At 38.1% G+C, this 22,011-nt stretch overlaps 1 protein-coding gene across 1 annotated transcript in view; it reads right to left on the bottom strand.

The window, feature by feature from the left end:
- LOC150103712 (nose resistant to fluoxetine protein 6-like) overlaps positions 1 to 22,011 on the bottom strand; it is a 308,906-nt gene that overhangs the window by 146,763 nt on the left and 140,132 nt on the right. Inside the window, exons 7-8 of the mRNA XM_090396914.1 lie at positions 17,196 to 17,289; positions 16,805 to 16,897 (exon numbers count right to left, since the gene is read on the bottom strand). Of these exons, the coding sequence (XP_090253040.1) occupies positions 16,805 to 16,897; positions 17,196 to 17,289 (187 nt within the window). The remainder of the gene's footprint in view (positions 1 to 16,804; positions 16,898 to 17,195; positions 17,290 to 22,011) is intronic.

Raw genomic sequence — 22,011 nt, 5'->3', positions numbered from 1 at the left:
CACTAGTTAAACCCATCCAAATATTATTAACATACAAATTGCACAACAATGGTTCCAAAACTGTGATGTTATTGCCAAATGGCCTTACAGGAGGACTTGAATAGATTGCATGAATGGGCAGGTGAGTGGAACTATCATTTCTATGATAGTCGAATCAAAAAGTGTGAATGATGGTATTAATTCAGAGCAAATTAATGGTTTTACAGAGAATAAAAAAGATGAGATAGATGCAATGACTGAGATCGCGTTGTTGAGCAGAGCGATACAAAGGGCAAAGCAGCAGCTAGAGCATAAGAACAAAAGTCGACTGAGTGTACCAGCCAATAATAAAAAGTATGATAGGAAAAATAAGTGTATGAGTGTAAACGTAAACAAAATGAAGGAGAGAGTATTGTATGGAGACCCGTTAGTAAGAGGTGGGTTAGTAGAGGATTTGACAAAATCGTACCAACCTGGTGCGACCATAAAGGAAGTAACTGAGTCTATTAGAGAACAAAAGGAAAGGGTGAAAGAATTGATTGTTGTGGCAAGTACGAATGATTTGAAAGGAGATAAAATGGAAATGATAGAGGATCTGAATAAATTGTTTGAGGTAGCAAAAGAAAAGAGTGAGAGAGTTAGAATGATAAGTCTTTTGCCACAGTATGACAGTGAAATGTTTAAAAGGAGGGCCATAACTGCGAATGACTTTATGCATGGATTATGTATGATGAGTGATGTGGAATTTCTGGACATGTGGAGTGAGTTCGATGGGCAAAATGATCTATATAAGATAGATGGCTTGCATTTAAATGGTTACGGTGTAAGGAGATTTGAGAAAGTGTTGCTGAATGTAGGATGTGCAAATTCAGGGAAACTAGATTTATTGAGGGGGGGGGGCGGTAGATATACAGTACTTAGGGAGGCAGTTGAATTTACGAATGAGTATAATATGCCCGAGTGAATAAGGACAACAAATCAGAATGGGATAGTTAATATAAGGCATCAAGGTATGGATGGGGCTAATGGAGGGTCTTAAATTCATGTACACTAATGCTAGGAGTATTAGGAACAACAAGGAAGAGTTTTTGGCCATGGTTGGCACTTCCAGACCACAGGTTATTGGCAATAGTGAATCATGGCTGACTGTAGATGATATAGCTAGTGGGATTGAATGTGATGGGTATAGTGTGTTCAGGAATGACAGGGAGAATAAAATGGGGGGAAGGAGTATTGCTGATGACAGCTGATGAGCTGCAGCCAAGGAGAATAGAAGTTGAATTGCAGGATAGAGAAAAGAGCACATTTGAGGCCATTTGTGTGAGATTGTAGCTAACAGAACAAAAGATACAATTGGGTGCTGCTATAGACCAGGTGATGGAAAAGATGGTGGAGATAGCATGCACAAGGAAATAGAAGAAATGATTGGAAGGAGGGTAATTATTATGGGAGATTTCAACTACGGTCGCATTGATTGGAGTGAGGAGAGGACACACGGGAGGAAGGAATTGGATTTTATGCGGTTATTAAGGGATAACTATCTGCGACAGCATGTAATGGAAAATACTAGGGTTCAGAGAGTGCTTGACCTAGTAATTACATCTGAGGATTCGGCTGTAACAAATATGACCACATTGCCACCAATTGGTGAGAGTGATCATAGGTTCTTGACTTGGGAAGTGGCTAAAGGTGTGGAATTTACAATTAAGACAGGGTACATGTGGAATTATCGGGCAGGAAAGTATGACAAGCTTAGGAGTTTGATTGGTTCAGTGCCATGGCATGTACAACTGCAAGGACTAGAAGTTGATAGTGCAGGGGAGGCAGTTAAGAAGTTTTTGCAAGAAGCAATGGCTGACTGTATACCTAGAGTCCGAATAATAAATCAAGTAGGGGTTAAATGGATGAATAACACCATTAAGCTTGAGCTGCAAAAAAAAAGAAACTACTATAGAGGAAATTTAAGGAGAAAGGTGACCGGCAGGCACATGAACAGTATAAAGCACAGGCCAGAAGGGTAATGAGTGTGGTAAGAAAAGCAAAAAAGGATTACGAATAGAACATTGGCCATGCAGGCTAAAGACAATCCTAAACAGTTTTTTCGATATGTTGCAAGTAAAAGAAGAAATGTATATGGCAGAATGATTTTAAAGAATGCCAATGGTAGGGAGGTAACTGAATCAGCTGATATAGTTGAGTTACTGAGTGAGTACTTTGCAAGAATATATCATCCAGGTGGTGGCATTGTAGAAATGAAAGAACCAGTAGATTATACGGGAATTGTGGTGAATGAAGTGGAGGCGAGTAGTCTATTGCATAACCTCAATGTCAATACATCTATGGGATTGGATGGTATACCAGCTCGTGTCGTACAAGAAGCGGCTAAAGAATTGTCAGTACCCTTGACCATTTTGTATAATTTGAGTCTCAGGGTCTGGGTTAGTCCCGAGGGGGTGGAAAGAGGGGAAAATAGTTCCACTGCATAAAGGTGGTTCCAAGACTGCTGTTGTAAATTACCGACCGATTAGCATATCAAGAATCGTTGTCAAGGTCTTAGAGAAATTAGTCAAGAAAAGAATACAGGATTGGATAGATGAAAATGGGATATTGTATGGGGGACAACATGGTTTTGTGAAGGGTAGATCATGCCTCAGTAACTTGCTCACGTTTTATAACACAGTGATGGCTGAACTGCATAAGGGTAATTGGTTTACAGTGATTCTACTGGACCTTGCCAAGGCCTTTGACAGGATACCACATGGAACCCTAATCAGTGAACTGGAGCAGATGGGGATGAAAATAGGGTTGGTGAGATGGATAGAAGGGTGGTTGATAAAGAGATACCAGAGAGTGGTTTATTCAGGAGTTGAGTCTAAAAGACGGCTTGTGACTAGTGGTGTGCCGCAGGGCTCTGCTCTTGGACCACTACTTTTCAATTTGTTCATCAATGATATAGGAAAGGATCTGAGAGGAAGTGTTCACTTGTTTGCTGATGATGCAAAGTAGGGTAGAGCAATTGTGAGTGCACAGGATGTCAAAATTTTACAGGATGATTTGGATAGCTTGGAGGACTGGGCTAGGAAACATGGATGTCAATTTAATGTGGCAAAGTGTAAGGTTATGCACTTTGGGGTGAAAAGAATAGCAGAAGTATATTGCATTGGTGGAATCGTACTCCAGGAGATTGATGAGGCCAGGGATTTGGGAGTGTTGGTGGATAGGGAATTAAAGTTTAGTGGGCACATTGCAAAAGTGGCTACATCAGCTCATAAAATCACTTGGCTTCTGTAAATACTTTAACATGCAGAGACAAACAAGTTATTGTTCCTCTTTATCGAGCCTTGATAGGACTCCATCTGGACTACTGTGCCCAGTTATGGGCGCAAGGGTTTCTTCATGATGGGGAGGAAGTGGAGAGGATCCAGAGACGAGTGACCAAGATGATAGCAGGTCTGTGGAATGAACCTTATGAGAATAGGTTGAAGATTTATTGGTTGCAAAAATTGGTCGATAGGCAGAAAAGGGGTGATATGATTGAGACATTCAAATTACTGAAGGGTTTCTATAAGATTAATCCAGAAGATATTTTTGAAAATAGTATTGGTGGTGGGAGGACTAAAGGCCATGCATGTAAGCTGGGTAAGAATGTGGTTAACAAGGGTGTTAGAGCTAGGTTTTTTACTTGGAGAGTGGTGAATGAGTGGAATAAGCTGCCAGAGTCTGTTGTGGGTGCTACAACCGTGAATGAGTTCAAGGGAAGGTGTGATAGATACTGTGTGAATGTTGAATAGTTGTTCTTGACATGATGTTAGGGCCTCCCTTGATGAGTCTGTTGACTCCTTGGAGTTGCCCGGGATAATAATAATAATAACAATAATAATGATGCAAAGTGTAAGGTTTTGAAATTTTGTAAGCAACAATAAGATGCAAATATACACTTGGTGGGGAAACTTTAAAGGAAGTAGAGGAGATGAGAGATCTAGCAGTGATGGTGGACAATGACCTGAAATTCAGGAGCCACATTTCACAAGTTATGAAGACATCACATCAGATAATGACAATGATGTGCAGAACCCTGATATGCAAAAATAGAGAAGTTATGATGCCATTGTATGAGGCCTTGATCAGGCCTTATATGGATTATTGCACACAGTCTCTACAAGAGGACTGTGAGGCTGCTTGACTCTGCATTGCTCTCCCCAATTTTGCATCATGTGCAAACAGCAGCATGTCACTAATTAAACCATCCAAATATTATTAACATACAAATTGCACAACAATGGTTCCAAAACTGTGAAGTTATTGCCAAATGGCCTTGCAGGAGGACTTGAATAGATTGCATGAATGGGCAGGTGAGTGGAACTATCATTTCTATGATGCAAAGTGTAAGGTTTTGAAATTTAGTAAGCAACAACAGGATGCAAAGTATACACTTGGTCGGGAAACTTTAAAGGAAGTAGAGGAGATAAGAGATCTAGCAGTGATGGTGGACAATGACCTGAAATTCAGGGGCCACATTGCACAAGTTATGAAGACGTCACATCGGATAATGACGATGTGCAGAACCCTGACATGCAAAAATAGAGAGGTTGTGATGCCATTGTATAATACTTGATCAGGTCTTATAAGGATTATTGCACACAGATTTGGTTGCCTGGTTTTCATGGTGATGAGGATATGTTGGAAAGGGTCTAAAAAAGATTCACAAAGGTGGTCAGTGGTCTTTGAAATGTGGAGTACGAGGACATTGAGAGAATGTAAGTTGCAAAGCTTCATGAATAGGAGGAAGAGGGGGGGGGTATGATTGAAAAATATAAGCTAGTCAGGGGTTGTTATCAGGTTGATATGGAAGAGATTTTTCATAGAATCAGAGAGGGGCTAGAAAAAGAGGCCATCACTGGAAACTGTATAAGGAGAATGTGAGCAGAGGAGTAAGGAGCAGGTTCTTTGCATGGAGTGGTTGGTGAATGGAATGCATTGCCTGAGTGTGTATTGTGCTCAATAGTGTATACCTCCCATGATGAGTCTCTGACTAACTGGAGGTCAGATGATTAATAATAATAATAATAATGTAGTTGTTAATGAAGTATTGACACTGCCACCAGTTGGTGAAAGTGATCACAAGGTACTTGTTTGAGATGTGATGAAACACAAAAAAGGTTAGTGTCAAAAACATATACAGGAATACCTTGTATAGTGCGGTTAATTGGTTCCAGTAAGCGTCCGCGCTATGCAAAACCGTGTTGTTCGAGGTCTATTTATAAAGGTTTTCAATTTAATTTGTTTATTACAAAAATTTAGAATAATAGTAATTTTTAAAAATTAAAAAAAAAATGTTATTTTTATTAACTAAATAACAAATAAAATCCTTTTAAATTAATATAAAAGTTTTAGAAAACAAAACACATTGCTTCAATTTTAGCATACAGTAATTTACTTTTTACTAAAGTAGTCTTTTAGTGTTCGTTGAACCATTCTTGTCTTCTTTGTTTCTTCAAGTACTAGATCTCTGTAGCATTTGATGGAATTATTGAGACTTTGATGCTTCTTTCCAAATTCGCGTCGGCATTTATGAGAAAGTCGGAAGCTTCGTCGATTTTTCTCACAAAATTTGAAAGGCCAGCAAAGGAAAATTCTTCAACCATGACATCAGTGGGGTCATATTCATCTTCTTCTGCTTCATAAACTCGTTGTTGTTCCAACTCCAAAAAGGTTTCATCATCCAGATCATTTGAATGAGAATCAATACATTCGTTCATATTGTTACAATCTAAACTTGTAAAACCAAGATCTTCGCCCATCTGCACAATTTCTGTTGAGATTTCCTCTTCCTGTGTTGCAAAGGTAACAAAGTCCTTTGAACAATGTGGCAAGATATTATGCCATATGGCTGTCATGTTGCTTTGAGTCACCTCTTTCCAAGATTCATAAATATTTTCAATTGCATCTTTTATGTTAAATTTCTTCCAAAATTCACTCAAAGTCCCAGAATCTTCTTCTGCTGCTGCAGCTTTAATAGCTTGAGCAAAAGTTAGTCTTAAATAGTTAGCCTTGAAAGTGGAGATAACGCCTTGATCCATCGGCTGCTGCAGAATTGATGTTGTGTTTGGAGGGAAAAAAATGAATCTTGACATTTTCATCTAAGTCAGTCAATACAGTTGGATGGCCTGGCGCTTTGTCTAATAAAAGCAAAATTTTGAAAGGAATATCATTCTTTTTACAATAGCTTTTAACTTCAGGGCAAAAACAAGTTTTAAACCAGTCTTCGAAAAAAATGAACGAGTCACCCACACTTTTTTATTCGAACACCAATGAACAGGTAAATTGTTATTTGTAAATCCATTAAGAGCTCTTGGGCTTTCCGCTCTGTACACTAACAGTGGCTTCAATTTTAAATCATCTGATGCATTACCTCCTAGTAAAAGTGTCAATTGGTCTTTTGACACTTTATACCTAGCTTGTGTCTTTTCCTTCTCTGCTAGAAATGGGCGTGATGGCATTCTTTTCCAGAACAAGTCGGTCTCATCAGCGTTAAAAATTTGATCATCTGTGTAGCCTTCCTTCTCAATAAGCTCCTTCAATTCATTGGGAAATAATTCTGCAGTTTTAGTGTCAGCACTTTCACTTTCACCTTGGATTCTTACGTTATGGAGTCCCATATGCTTTTTGAAATTGTAGAACCACCCACGACTTGCTATAAACGTTTCACTGGTTGTACCTGCTTCATTTTTGCTTTCATTTTCTTTTATTTTGTCATATAGACTTGTTGCTTTTGCCTGGATTATCATTTGACTCAAAGGAATCTTTTTCTGATTACAATCTTCAATCCAGATCATTAGAAGGCGTTCCATATTTTCCATTGTAGAAGATTGAGTTCTCGTGATCACTTTTCACATATAAGAAGGGGGCTCATTCCATGTTGTTTAATCTTTTCTTTGCGCTGAATAATTGTTCGTAGAGATGACTCATTCATTTAATTCTCACGTGCTATTTTAGCAAACGAAGCGCCATTCTCGTGACATTTTATAATTTCAAGTTTCTTCTCTTGCGTTTTTTTTGTTACTCCAACAGTGCCTTCTTTGTTTTGTCTCTTTTCACTCATTCTTAAATAATAAAAAAATATTAAATACTAATATTAACGTAAATAATAAAATGGCACGGGGAAAGAACATGTCTACATGAGAGCCAAACGAATAACTATTGAACGTGGCTCTCGACTGTCACTTGCGGCTCCCGGGAGTCGCCAGTCAGTGTTGACAATGTTAGTGTAATAATGATAAGTGTAATGATAAAAACCGCGTTAGACCAAAACCCGCATTGTTCAAAACCACGCTATACAAGGTATTCCTGTATGTATGGAAGTATAAGGTGGGTGATTATGGGAATCTCCATATATAGCTAGCATCAATACATGAGGTAGATGAACTGAGCAAAAAAGATGTAGACCCTGCATAGAAATTCATAAGACAGTTAATGCAAGCAACATATAACTGCATGCCAAGAGTTAAGTGAGTAAATAGAGTAGATGTGAAATGGATGAACAGAGAAATCAAGCAAGCTGTGTTGTAAAAGAAAATGCAATGGAGAAGGTACAAGACAGTTGGTGGCAATTGGAACCATGAAGAGCATAAAGCGAAGGCTAGGAAAGTGACAGGAATGTAAAGAAAGAAAGAAAATATGTAGTATGAGAGGAGATTGGCTGGTCAGGCCAAGGTTAACTCAAGGGAAATTTACTGCTATATGGCAAGCAAGAGAAAGGATAATTATGGCAGTTTGACACTGGTGGATAGTCATGGCACAGGGTGACCATTGCAAAGAATATAGTGGAATTATTGAATGGCCACTTGATCAGTATATATCATACTAGCATAAATGATGCCATGCAATATATATAGAAGAAAGGCAAGTATTAGGAGAATTGGAAGTGAAAGAATCAGTGGTCTAATAGGTGTTGATTGGATTAGATATTAATAAGGCTATGGGAATGTATAACATATCACCACATATTCATAAGAAATGTGCACAACAGTTAGCTATGCTCTTGACCCGGTTATTTAGTGAAAGTCTTGTGGTGGGTTAGGTTCCTAAGGAATTGGAAGTTTTTATTTCACTTGGTTAGACCATAAATTATATATTTAGTTTAATCCTTTATCTAAATTTTCTTACACTTGGATAAAGGATTAAACTAAATATATAAGTTCCTGAGGAGTGTTAAGAAGGCAAAATAATATCACTCAACAAGCATGGTTCTAGGACAGAAGTTTCCAATTCTAGACCAGTCTGTATAACTGCAGTTGTAGACAAGGTTGAAGTTGGAGAGATTGGTTAGGAATAGAATATAGGATTGAGTTAAGGGACATGGCATTCTTTATGATGGTCAGCATGGATTTGTAAAGGTTAGGTCTTCTTTTAGCAGTTTACTTGCATTTTATGATAACGGAAAATCATATATAGTGATATGCTTGGACTTTGCAAAAGTGTTTGATAGATTAAAACCTGATAAATTAGTGTACAAGCTACAGAGGATGGAAATAGATACTATATTTGTTAGATGGATCAGAGATTGGATCTCTGAATGATACCAGCAAGATGTGTATGATGGAGCAGAGTCTCAAAAAAAGGAAGGTAATCAGTGGCATCCCACAGGGTTCTGTTCTTGGGTCTCTACTATTTAACTTGTTTGTAAATGATATATCATGTGGACTAATTGGGGATCTTCATTGTTTGGTGATGATGCAAAGCTGGGGAATATTATTAGTAGTACTGCTGATGTTAATTCCCTTCAGGAAGATTTGAATATATTTTTGACTTGGACAAAGTAGTGGCATTAAAGTTTTAATATTAGTAAGTGCAGAAATATAAGGCTCTGTATTATATTAACAGTGCTAGGAAGTGGATGAGATTGGAGATTTGGAAGTGACTGAAGATTTGGGAGTGGTTAACAGTAGACTGAAGTTTAGAGGATATATTGCAAGTACTGCAAAGACTACACATCGTAGTTCCACATGTTAGAGTGCTTATCATATAGGGATAAGGAAGTGGTTGTGCCACTTAATGAAGCACTGATCAGACTGTGCATGGATTATTGTGCTATGATTTGATCACCTGGTTTTCAATGTAATGTAGAAACATTGAGAGGATCCAGAGAAGAGTGACTAAGACAATATCAGGGCTCTGGAATGTTGGTTATAGAGAGAGAGAGAGAGAGAGAGAGAGAGATTGAAGAAATGTGGATTGCAGAGTTTGGTGAATAGAAGTGATATGATAGAGACATTTAAGTCAATGAGAGAATTTTGTTGGATTAATCGAGAGGGGATTATAAAAAGAGTAGAAGGTGAGAGAGGAAGAACCAGAGGCCATCCCTGGAAATTATATAAGGGTGTGGTGAAGACAGGATGCGAGGAGCAGATTTTTTACATGGAGAATTGTCAGCAAATGGAATGAATTACATGAATATGTTGTTAATGCAGGGAGTATTAAGGATTTTAAGACTCAGTATGATAGATATGTTGTCAGTTGAATGAACTTCCCATGAGAATACAGACTTTTTTTCCTACCATCTAATCAGAGGTCTGTTTGAAATCCTGCTTGCATGGCGAGAAACATACTGACATGTTTTTGAACAAGTTGAAGTTATAATCCTTAGGAAAACTGTGTGGGGAATACTGTTCCAAAGCACAGTAGCACAAAGAATGAAAGAGATGGAGCTGGACAGTGAATGGATATATATTGTAGACCAAGCTGTGTCCGGAGTTGTAGTTAAAGTATTGGAGAAGTTAGTGAGAATCATGATTTCAATTGGGTTGAAAACATCATGGGTCTTCTAAATGATATGTTAGCAGTCTGCTTACTTATTATAAACAATGTGACAAATACATTGCACAAGACAGATGCATACAGAGTGGTAATTTAGATTGTGCAAAGGCTTTTGATAAACTATCACATGACAAGCTGATAATTAAACTGATATGGATGGGAATAGACAGTAGGTATGTGCATGTATTCAAGTTCTATATGGGGAAGCAATATCCCAGAAGATGAAAGTCTGAATGGTGTGAACATAGATTCCATATTGGGCTAATGCTGTTAAACTTGTATGTTTATGATAACTAGGAAAGATTCAAATGATGATAAGCAATTGTTTGCAGATGATGCAAAGTTGGAAAGAACTATGAGAAGTAGAGTAGATGCCATGGAAGTGGACTGGAATAGAGTGGGTGAATCAGCAAGTGAATAGGGTTGCCAGTTCAATCTTGCATAGTGTACGGTTTTAAAATTTGGGAAGAACAGATGGGAGACAATATACAATTTGTGGAGGATGTCTAATTAGCAGAGTTTGAAAAATTAAGGGATTTGGGGATGACAGTGATAAAGTGTAAATTTTAGGGAACACATTACTAAAATAGTGAGAACAGCACAAGGGATTATGTAATGATTTGCTGGCCTGGTTGACTGAGTGGTTAACATATCTACTCTCCAACCAACAGGTAGTGGGTTCGAATCCTGCCCATGGAAGGAATTGAAGTTGGTTGGATGTATGAAGATTCTATTAGTGTGGTAAATGAGAGATTTCATAAGGTGTGTTTTCCAGGAGGAAGAATTAGCAGGATAATTGATAAATTAGATATGAGAAGCAGATCAGCAAGTGAGTCAGTACTGGCTATTGAAACAAATGACTTGGTTGAACATAAGGTGAATGTGAGGATGGATATCAGGAGGTTGTTGATGGGAGTGAAAGATAACGTGGTTGGAATGGTAGTCAGTGTGTTTCTGAGGTGTGATAATCATGAGGTGAGATGGAAAGCAGGATCACAAATGCTATGTTGACAGTGCTGTGTGAAGAGAAGGGAGTGTAGTTTGGAAATATGTGGTATGGATTTGAGGGAAGGATAGAATTGAATAAAAGTGATGGATTGCATTTAAATAAATTAAATGGGTTAGTTAGAGAGAACTGTTGTTTCAAGGAGGAGCAGCAAGTGATGTGAGCAAGAGATCAATCAAAAGAAATATAAAAACAGAGGAAAACTCATGTAAAATATAAAAGTCCATTTTTATATTTCTTTTGATTATATCAACTCACAGTATTCCATTAATGAAGCAAAAGATCAGGAGAGAGAGAGAGAGAGAGGAACTGGTGACACTGAAATGGTTGTAAATTAGAATAGCAGTAGTATGAGAGATAATGATAAGATAACAAGAATGCAAGATAAGGGAAATGGGGGAATCTGGGTGAACAGAATGACATAGTATAATGAGAGTGGATATTGGTAGTAGGGAATGTGTATGGGAATGGTCAGTATGGGAATGTAATGGCCTGGGATGTAGTTAAGTCCGAAAAGGTAGATAGGTTAAATAGTGATAAAGGCAATTGGACATGGCTAGGTGTGAAGAAATCAAAACCTACAAGTGGTTTCGGAAGGATTAGTTATAGACATAAAATTGAATTGCTGTGTTTATTTGCAATTGCATAAAGGTGATGATAAGGCTGTGGCTATAAATTATAGGCCAATCTATATATCTGGAGTTGTGGATAAGGTATTGGAGAGATTATTGAGAATTAGGATACAGAAATGGGTTAATAACAGCAGTCAATTATTGTCAGCATGGGTTTGTTAAAGGGAGATCATGTTTACCAACTTATGTACCACACCGAGGGGACTAATGTATTGGAAGGGAGTTGCATATATAGTGATATACCTAGATTTTGCAAAAGTTTTTGTTAGATTGCCCCACAACAGACTTAAATAAATAAATTGAAACAGACAGGACTGAATAAGAGACTAGTGAATTGGATTGGTTACTGGCTATTAGATAGGTATCAAAAAGTTATATATGGGGATGTAGTATCCCAAACAAGAAGAGTCACTAATGGCATGCCACAGGAGTCTATACTAGAGCAACAGTTGTTCAACTTGTATATTAATGATATTGGAATGGGTTTAATTGGTGATATGTAACTATTTGCAGATGATACAAAATTGGGTAGAACAATGCTGAGTCAAGTAGATGTTAAGGACTTACAGGAAGACTTGAATAGATTGTATGAATCAGCAGTTAAGTGGAACTTTCAGTTCAGCATTGCAAAGTAAAAGGTTTTGAAATTTGTTGAGCAACAGTAGAATGGCGTGTATACTTGGTGGAAAAACTTTTCAGGAGACAGAAGAGATAAAAGATCCTGAAGTGGATAATGGCAATGATGTGGAGGACATTGAAATGTAGAAATAAAGAGGTTATGGTTCCATTGTATAAGACTGATCTGACATCATACAGAATGTGAAGTATGAAGACAGATGGAAAGAATGTAATTTTCAAAGCCTCCTCATGAATAGGAAGAGGAGAGATATGATTGAGACAAATAAATTGGTTAGGAATTGTTGCCAGTTTAAAATGAAAGAAATTTTTTCATAGAATGGCAGAGGGGGGGAGAAGGAGAAGGAAGAACAAGAGGCCATCTCTAAAAACAGAGTAGGCAGCACAACTCCCCAGTATCAATCCTGTAACTACCTCTCAACAGTTTAAAAGGCTCAATCATATCACCTCTCCTTCTTCTCTCCACCAAACTCTGCAATTCACACTCCCTCAGCCGATCCTCATAACTAACATTGTACAGTCCTAAAGCAATCTTTTTCATCTGCCTTTGTATCCTTTCCACAGTTAATTTATCCCCTTCAAATCACAGGGACCAAATCTGACAACAATAGTCTAAGTGTGGTCTGATCAGAGTCTTATACAATGGAATGATAACTGTTTTATCTCTGCAGGTCAGCTTCGTTCTCATTATTGCAGCAATCCACTGTGTAACCTTCACCACTTTTGCAATATGTCCACTAAATTTCAGGTTTCTATCAATCCCAAATCTCTCGTCTCCCCTACTTTGTCCAGTATATCTCCTCCAACAGAGTATGCAGCGTCCCATCGATGTGTCCCAAACGTTAAGACCTTACGTTTTGCTGCATTAAACCGACACCCCCATTCATTTGCCCATCTGTCTAGCTTATTTATTCAAATCCTCTTGAAGGGCTACCCCATCTGCACTATTACTAATAACCCTTCCCAGTTTCACATCATCTGCAAACAACTGAATATCCCCCTGCAATCCACTGACATCGATATCAAGGTTAAACAATATGAGCCCTGTGGGATCCCACTTGTAACCCTCTGCCTCCTTGAAACTACCCCACTGTACACAACTCTATGATACCTATTGGACAGCCGATCCTGAATCCAGTTAACCAACCTGACATCGAAATCCATGTGCTGCAACTTAAATATCAGCTCATCATGTGGCACCCTGTCAAATGCCTTCGCTAAATTGAAGAAAATGGCAGTATATATGCCTTTCCCCTCATCTACTGCACTTGTAACTTTATTATAAAAGGCTAGCATATTACTAAAGCAAGAGCATCCCTTAACAAATCCATGTTGACACTTAAATATAACATTACCGTCATCTTCCCAATGCTGTATACAGTCCCTCACTAATTTCTCCAAGATCTTAACAACTACTGATGACACACAAACTGGCCAATAATTAGACACTTCCAGTTTGCTTCTGCCCTTATGCAATGGCACTATCTTACTTTCTTTCCATTCCCTGGACACCTTTCCCATAGCCAGACACTCATTGAAAAGTCAGTTCAAAGGAGCTGTCACTTCTTTAGCACATTCTGTCAAAACCCTTGGTGAAATACCATCCATTCCCACAGCTTTACTGACATCCAGTACTCAGTATTTGGAACACACACTCCTCCTGAAACTTCAAACCAGCCCTATCCTTCTAGTATTAAAATTTACTCCTCCAGGATGAAATACTCCAATAAAGTGTTCATTGAACAATTTCACTATGTCCTCTGCATTAGCCACTCTATTCCCATTTTTATCCCACAATGTCATTCTTCCACAATCACTTCTCCTCTTACTGACCACATAGCTTAAAAATTCCCTAGGATTTTCTTTTTATCTTAAGGCTAATCTCGTCTCATATTTCAGTTTCACCTTCCATGCCATACTAGTCACTCTCCTGGCCTGTGTCTTATATTCCTCATGCATCTGCTCTTCACCTGTCTCCTTATATCTCTTCCATAGCCTCTTTTTCGCATGCAGTTCCTCTTTAATATTGTGTGTCATCCACTTTACTCCAAATTGTGTTCTCTTCTTCACTTGTGAAATACAGCATACTATTGCTGCTAACAAATATTCCTTCACAATTTCCCAAGCACTAATGATATCCCAGCATTCCAAATCCTCCCTCCTTGAAACTTCCCGAAGTTGACATCTAAGACTATTATAATCACCTGCCTTGCAATTCCACATATGTTCCCATCTCTTTGATACTCCTGCATGTCTATTCATCTTCCAAGTCAAAACCACATTGTCACTCTCTCCAACTGGCGGGAGATATGTCATCTCAGTTATTCTCAACGCTTCTGATGCTATGACCAAATCCAAAACTCTTGAACCTCTTGTTCCTTCTACTACATGTTGCCTAAGATATCTGTTCCTCAAGAATTCCAGAAATTCCATTCCCTTATTACTACATGCATTTTCCTCTCCCCAATTTATACAGCAGTATAAATTGGGGAGAGGTACTGTAGTTAAAATCTCCCATAACAATCATTCTTCTTGCACTTTCCATGCTCAAATGTCTAAACATCTCCTGGTCACCAACCCTCTTTGTTCTTTGGTTTGTAGCAACACCCCACTAAATATCCTGTCTTGCCCACCTCTACCTCATACCATATGCTTTCAAAATCATTACTATCACTGTCTTCCAAAGCCTCCACTCTTTGAAGACATAAGTCATCATCATAAGCAGTACTCCAACGCTTTCCCTTCATAACCTGCTCTAAAATGCTGTACCCTGCTACTTCTATTCCTGTTATTGTATCCTCTTCTGTCAACCACATCTCAGTGATCCCAATAATCTTTAGCCAGGCTGATGCTATCAGTGTCACTAATTCCTCTCCTTTATTCCAGATACTCCTGGCATTAGTATAAAGCATAAAAATGCCACTATTTCTATACCCAGCATTATTTCCCCTCTAGGCTCCACAGGGCTCAGCGCTACCTGATGTCATCCCCCTTCGCCCAAGTGCCCATTCCCACAAGAGGCCACCCCTGCTACCATCCATGCTGGGCATTCTAGATTCCCTGCATTGACACACCGACTCGTTCAGAACAGCAATTTCTCCAGATGCTTACATCTGGACAGATTGCTGTTCAATTGTGCAGCGAGAGATATGAGATTCTTGCTTGAGGTTGTATGAAAGAAGACGCAGAGAGGAAAGATAGTGTGTGTGTTGCCTAGGTATAATTGTGACGAGCTGAGTTGGCGGAATTGTATACGAGAGTCCTTCCTCATTCAAATGCAAGTGGTCTCTCGCATACAATTTCTTTCTGTCCTCAAATGCCCTCCAAGCATCCACATATTCCAATCCTCTCTTCTGGCACATTCGAGCTATTATATTATTCAATATTTCTGCACTTCTGCTTAGCTCGTCACAATCATACCTAAGCAACACGCACACTATCTCTCCTCTATTCATCTTCTTTTGTACAATCTCAAGCCAGAATCTCATATCTCTCGCTGCTCAATTTACATTACCTCTCAAGTCATTTGTTCTTCCTACCATCACAATCATCTCATCCACCCTTTCACCCCTGTGAATTGCCATAGCCACACTTTCTATTGTTTCTCCAGGCAAACACTCCTCACGCATCCTATCTCGAACACCACGGATCAATGCGTCCCCATACATTACACCTCTTACCACCCTATTCCTCGATTACTCACATGCATCCCTCACTCTCTCTCTCCTCTAGCGCTTTCTCTCTTTGTTCCCCTACTTACCCCTTCCTGACATCACTCTATCCCTGATTCCAGTACTCCCTTGCATTCTTCTCATTCCATCTCTCCTACTGTTTCCATTCTCTTCTATCATTTTCATAACTCTCTCTGTCATTCTCTCTCTTCTACTGTTTCTATTCTCTCCTCTTCTATCATTCCCAAAACTCTCTCTCACTCCTACTCTGATTCGTCTTTTATTTCAGCTCATCTATCTCTCTCTGCAAGTCAGCAACTCTTATTTTCCATTAGTCCTGCCAATTGAGACCATCTCCGAAAACTTCACAATCCTTCAACCTTTCCATACTCCCCACTCTCATTATTTTATTCATATTTCTCTCGCCATTCTCGCCCTCTATCATACCACTCATCTCTCTATGTGGAGAATCTCCTTCCTCTGACTCAATGAGGTCAGTTATAGTCATCTCTAACTCACCAACTTCCTCCCATTGTCTGCATTTGCGCATATACGTAATTTCTCTTCTCTCACCTGCCACATATACAACTGCTAGGATGCATGCATTCCACAAGTCCCACATGCTACAAAATCCCATATGATATCATGCAAAATGGAGTCCTTAAATGGGGGGGGGACTTGGAGATACAATATTAGCAATTTAACTGCCGCTGACGCCATTATTCAAAATAGTGTCGAGGAACTATTACAATAAACACTAAATAAGTATAAGGAAGTATAACTGTATAAGTAAAAATACATACAAAACATTTAAGTATACTAAATATAAAGAAAATAAAACTAAATAATGAAAACTTATGTTAGCTTCGTTTTCCCTTCCACCATTATGTATCCGATTCAGACCCCGTCTTCTCGGTAACCAAAATACACAATATATTGACAACAACTAACTTCAAAAACAATCACTGAAGGACACTCGTATTCCAGAAAAACAATGTAGCACAAATCTCGACAGAAGTCAGACTATTCACTGATTAAAAAGCACTTCTTAGTATTTGACCTACCTCCAAAAACGATGCACATAAAACATAATCCAATTTATTTTTCCTTTGGTCTTTTCTGCTTCCCTCAAAAATAAATATGTCAGCAAAAAGCCACTGTAAAAAAGTTTGAAAGGATTACATTTAAGAAATTCTACATAATTTGATATACATGAAAAGATTACAGTTATGATATTTGACAAAAATGATCGTATCATACCATATTTAGACAGAGATATATTATATAGGATGAATTTTGACCATATACCATAATTTAACTGCTACTGCATTTCATTACATTTAAATGTGTACATCTGTGAAAAATCAATAATTAGCAGAGCATATTTTCAAAAAGTTTATTAATAATTGCTAGTTACATTCAAAAATAATTTTGTATGTTATATAGGTAACTTACCTCAAAAAGAAAAAGGAATCAACGGAATAAAATGCCTGAAGTAAAGCCTGAATGAAAAAGTCATCTACTATTGAAACTAATGCTGCCATATTGCCTGCGAAAAAAAATGATAATAATAAATAAATAAATAAACATTGCACTTCAAAAATGATATTATAATCTATCAATGGTTTATTATTACAATTAAGAAAATTCAGAATTGGTAATTTCATATTTATGAGTCCATTATAATAATTAGTTGTTTACTTTTTTTTTTGTTTATTTTCTACAAATAGACTCGCTTTGTGCAGCAGCAGCCAGCAATAACTAGAATCTTTGGATTTAACCAATTGTTTAAAGTTCATTTTTCACTTGGTTAGACTATAATAAATTTAGTTTAATCCTTTATCCAAGTGTGAGCAAACAAAGTTTGCACCTGAAAATATCTTCAGGACTGGGGTAAGGTAGTACAACACCTGGCAACTCATAGCAAAGGTGGACCAACCTAACATCACTCCAATCTCAGTATCTCCCATAATGCAAAACACATCTCCTTGTGGATATGTATAATGTTATGCATTAAAGGGAAGGGCCACTACCCAGACTAGTTTCGACCTTATGAATAAGTGAAATGGGCTCTAAAATTAAGACGATCTCGAGAGATCGTCCAACTCCACATTGTTTCACTCAATGACAGGCTCACCCTGTCACCGAGAAGAACTTCTCATCATTGGCTCTACCTAGTGGCAGGCTCACCCCACCACCAAGCAGAGCCATAATCTCAGTGGTGGCCCCATTCAGAAACAAGCAAAAACCTGTTCCCAAACAGAGCCTCTCAGAACCCAAGTCTCACCCGCACTGGTTTCGACCTTTATTGAAGTCTCATCAGTGGGAGCCAGGTCCAGAAGTGGAGATACCAGGCAGAAGCAATGGCAAGGTCATCTTTACCTATAGGAGTTGCCAAAAGGTGTGCTGCCTTTTTATTAAATTACTCTGGATTTAGAGATAGATGTTGAAAGTTTATTTTTCACTTGGTTAGACTATAATAAATTTAATTTAATCCTTTATCCAAATGTGAGCAAACAAAGTTTGTGCCTGAAAATATCTTCAGGACTGGGGTAAGGTAGTACAACAATAAACAATGAAATTTCAACAATGAAAAATAAACTTTCAACATCTTTCTCTAAATCCAGAGTAATTTAATAAAAAGGTGGCACACCTTTTGGCAACTCCTATAGGCAAAGATGACCTTGCCATTGCTTCTGCCTGGTATCTCCACTTCTGGGCCTGGCTCCCACTGAAGAGACCTCAATAAAGGTCGAAACTAGTCTGGGTAGTGGCTCTTCCCTTTAATGCATAAAATTATACATATCTGCAAGGAGATGTGTCTTGCTTTATGGGAGATACTGAGATAGGAGTGATGTTAGGTTGGTCCACCTTTGCTACAAGTTTCCCGGTGTTGTACTACCTTACCCCAGTCCTGAAGATATTTTTAGGCGCAAACTTTGTTTGCTCACACTTGGATAAAGGATTAAACCAAATTTATTATAACTGATTATTTGTTTTTCTATATGTATTAATACTTCTACTATATTTAAATTTCAGCTTATGTTATTCTATACAATCAATTCTTTCTATATAGCAGGAGGTCCCTTTGTCACATATACACACAGCTCATCACACTGTGCCTTAAATACATTCAAATTCTCTGCAGACATCACACTCTCAAGCAATAATTTTCAATCATTCACAACTTACCATGCAAAAAACATGCATCTTACTCCCTTGCTTATACAGCTTCCAGGGATGATAACCTCTTGTTCTCCCCAATCTCCTACCATTTTACACCTCTTCAATGTTAATCCCTTACCAACTTGTAGATCTCTATCATATCACCCTTCTTCCTCCTATTCACTAGAATCTGCAAATTGCCTTGCTCAACCTTTCTTCATATTCAACATTCCAGAGACCAGAAACTATCTTAACCAATTGCTCTAGACCATTTCAGTATCTCTTCATCCTTTTGAAAACCAGGTGGCTAAATCTGTGTACAGTAGTCCATTTGTGGCTTAATCAATGCCTTATATAATGGAAACAGATTCTCCTTACTTCTACAAGTCAGCATCCTCTGCATGATTTTCATAATTTGTTGTGTTGAACTCACAATTGGCAATGTATTCTCTAAATTTCAGATACTTATCCACAACCATCCCAAGATTTCTGATTTTCTCCACCTCTAAAAATATATCCCCATCAGGAATAAATTCGCCAACCCATCTTTGTTTTATAAATTTTAAAACTTTACAGTTTTCAACACTGAAATGGTATACCCACTCCCATTCCAATTCACTCAGTCTATTCAAGTCTTCTTGTAAGGCCACAACAACTCTGCTCTGTTCTTCATAGTTTTTGAGGAAACAACTAAATATCCCCATTCAAATTCTCCCCAATATAATTTACAGATTACATTAAACAGCAATGGCCCTAAAACAGATCCTTGTGGCACACCACCAGTGACTTTCCTCTTCTGGGATATTGCTCACCGATATGCAACTTGCTATACCTATTAGATAGCCAATCTCCAATCCAAAGCACTATTATAATATCCAGTCCCATCCATTGCAATTATACTATCAACTTATCATGTGGTGATCTATCAAATGCCTTTGTAAAATTTAAGCATACCACTGTGTCGATTTCTCTTGTCCAATCCAGCTTTCACCTTATTGTAATAAGTAAGTAGATTACTAAAACCTGACTCATCTTTATCAAATCTGTGCTCTCCACCAAAGATAATAAAACATCAAAAATAATGTCAATCCAATTCTGTACTGTGTTTCTCACCAGCCTCCCCAGTACTTTAATCACAACACCTGACACACAGATTGGTCTATAATTTGATGCCTGACTCATTCTTTTATTATATCATTTTTAATAACTAAATTTTTTAGTAAATATCTTGCAGCTCACAAACATCTGTAAAACATCCTTATGTGGCTTTGGTCAAAAATTAAAAATTAAAATGACATTTCGAAATTATATCCAATACCTTGGGTGGACACATCTGGGAGTCCCACCTAAGCTTGGTAGCAGAGGATCGTGACCATTGGAAGTCTCTTGCAGCAGCTGCTGCTCCACAACCCAATTAGGAAAGGCGGACCTTGAAGATGGATGGATGGACATTAGGAAAAGATGATTTGTTAGTCAATTTTTTTTTCGTTTCTTGTCTTCTCTCAAATATTATTATTAATATTATTATTATTCATGACACCGCCAAGGAGTCCGAAGACTCATTGCAGGAGGACACATGCTGAAAATATGAAAGAATAACTCTACTGAATGCAGGTGACAGACACAGAAGAGACTGTTCAACTAATATCTGCAGCATAACATGTAGTATAACAATAGAATTCTTTTGCTAAAAGCTATCAACCTGGTGTAAGCAACATTGAGTTCACTGCTACCTCTGAGTTTCTTCATTGCATGAAGAAACTCAGTTGTATGAGAAGAAGGTACTAGACCTATTGCCAATAAAAGACTTTTCAGCTGAACTGGGTATCCCTTTGACCTGAATGTATAACTTGAGTCTCAGCTAAGGAAATATTGCACAGGAGTGGAAAGAATATATTATTAGTAGTATTGCATGGGCAGCTCCATGGAGACCTAAGACTCATCTTGGGAATCACAAACTATCAATAGATGTTGATCCTCTCTTTTAAACCATCAACAGACAAAGCACTTACAACTAACTCGGGCAACCAATTCCATTCACTCATTACTTTCCAAGCAAAAAATATGGTCCTGAACACCCCCCAGCAAACCACACTCTTACACCACTTCCAGAAATGATCTCTTGTTCTGCTTCATCTAGCCAAGTGTTGAAACATTTCACCAGAAGCCTGGTTGGCTGAGTGGTCAGCGTATCCGTTCTCCAGCCAAAAGGCTGTGGGTTCGAACCCTGAAGTGGGAATGGGTGTTTGTGATTGTCTGTGAAAATATTAGGGGTGGTGGTAGACAGTAGATGGCATTGGTGTAGATGATGCGGTTCACTGTAGTTAGAAGATTGAGTGGTGGAGACGGAGAGTTGTAGAGCACGTGCCCTCCCTCGATGAGTCTAGGACTCCCTGAAGGTGTCAAGTAATAATAATAATAATAATAATAATAATTAAATGTTTCTAGCATATATCCCCTTTTTGCCTATCAACCAACTTTTGCAATCCATAAGCCCTCAATCTATCCTCATAAGAACATTCCACAGACTACTCAATTCTTTTCCCCCAAGAAACCCAGGTAACCAGACCTGAGCATATTAATCCAGATGTGGTTGTATCAAGGCTTTATAAAGAGGAATGATAATTCCCTTATCTCTGCTTGTTAGTGTGTTCTTCAATAATGAAGTATTTATGTAAGCTATCCTGGCTACTTTAGCAATATGCTATCTAAATTTCAACTCTCTATCTACTGCTACTCCCAAATCCCTGGCTTCATCAATTTCCTAGTGTACAATTCCCATGCAGCACATAGCTTGTAATCTTTGTATCCAAAAATGCATAACTTTACACTTTTTCACATTAAATTGACATCCATTATGTTTTACCCGTACTGACAGCCTATTCAAATTTATCCTACAAACTCTCTACATCACCTTCATTAACTATTATCCTACCCAACTTTGAATCATCTGCAAACTGAATATCTCCCTTCAGATTATTTGCAATAAAATTTATGTACAATTTAAACAGTAGTGGTCCAAGCACAAACTCTACAATACAGCACTAGTCACCTGGATTCTGCTCCTCCATATAGTACTTTTTTGGTATCTGTCCATCAGCCAGTT

The sequence above is a fragment of the Typopeltis vanoorti genome, chromosome 8, assembly GCF_054136105.1.
Source record: "Typopeltis vanoorti isolate ZY-2024b chromosome 8, IOZ_Tvanoo_1.0, whole genome shotgun sequence".
Classification (NCBI taxonomy): domain Eukaryota; kingdom Metazoa; phylum Arthropoda; class Arachnida; order Uropygi; family Thelyphonidae; genus Typopeltis; species Typopeltis vanoorti.
This window is presented reverse-complemented; position numbering and strand designations above follow the sequence as displayed.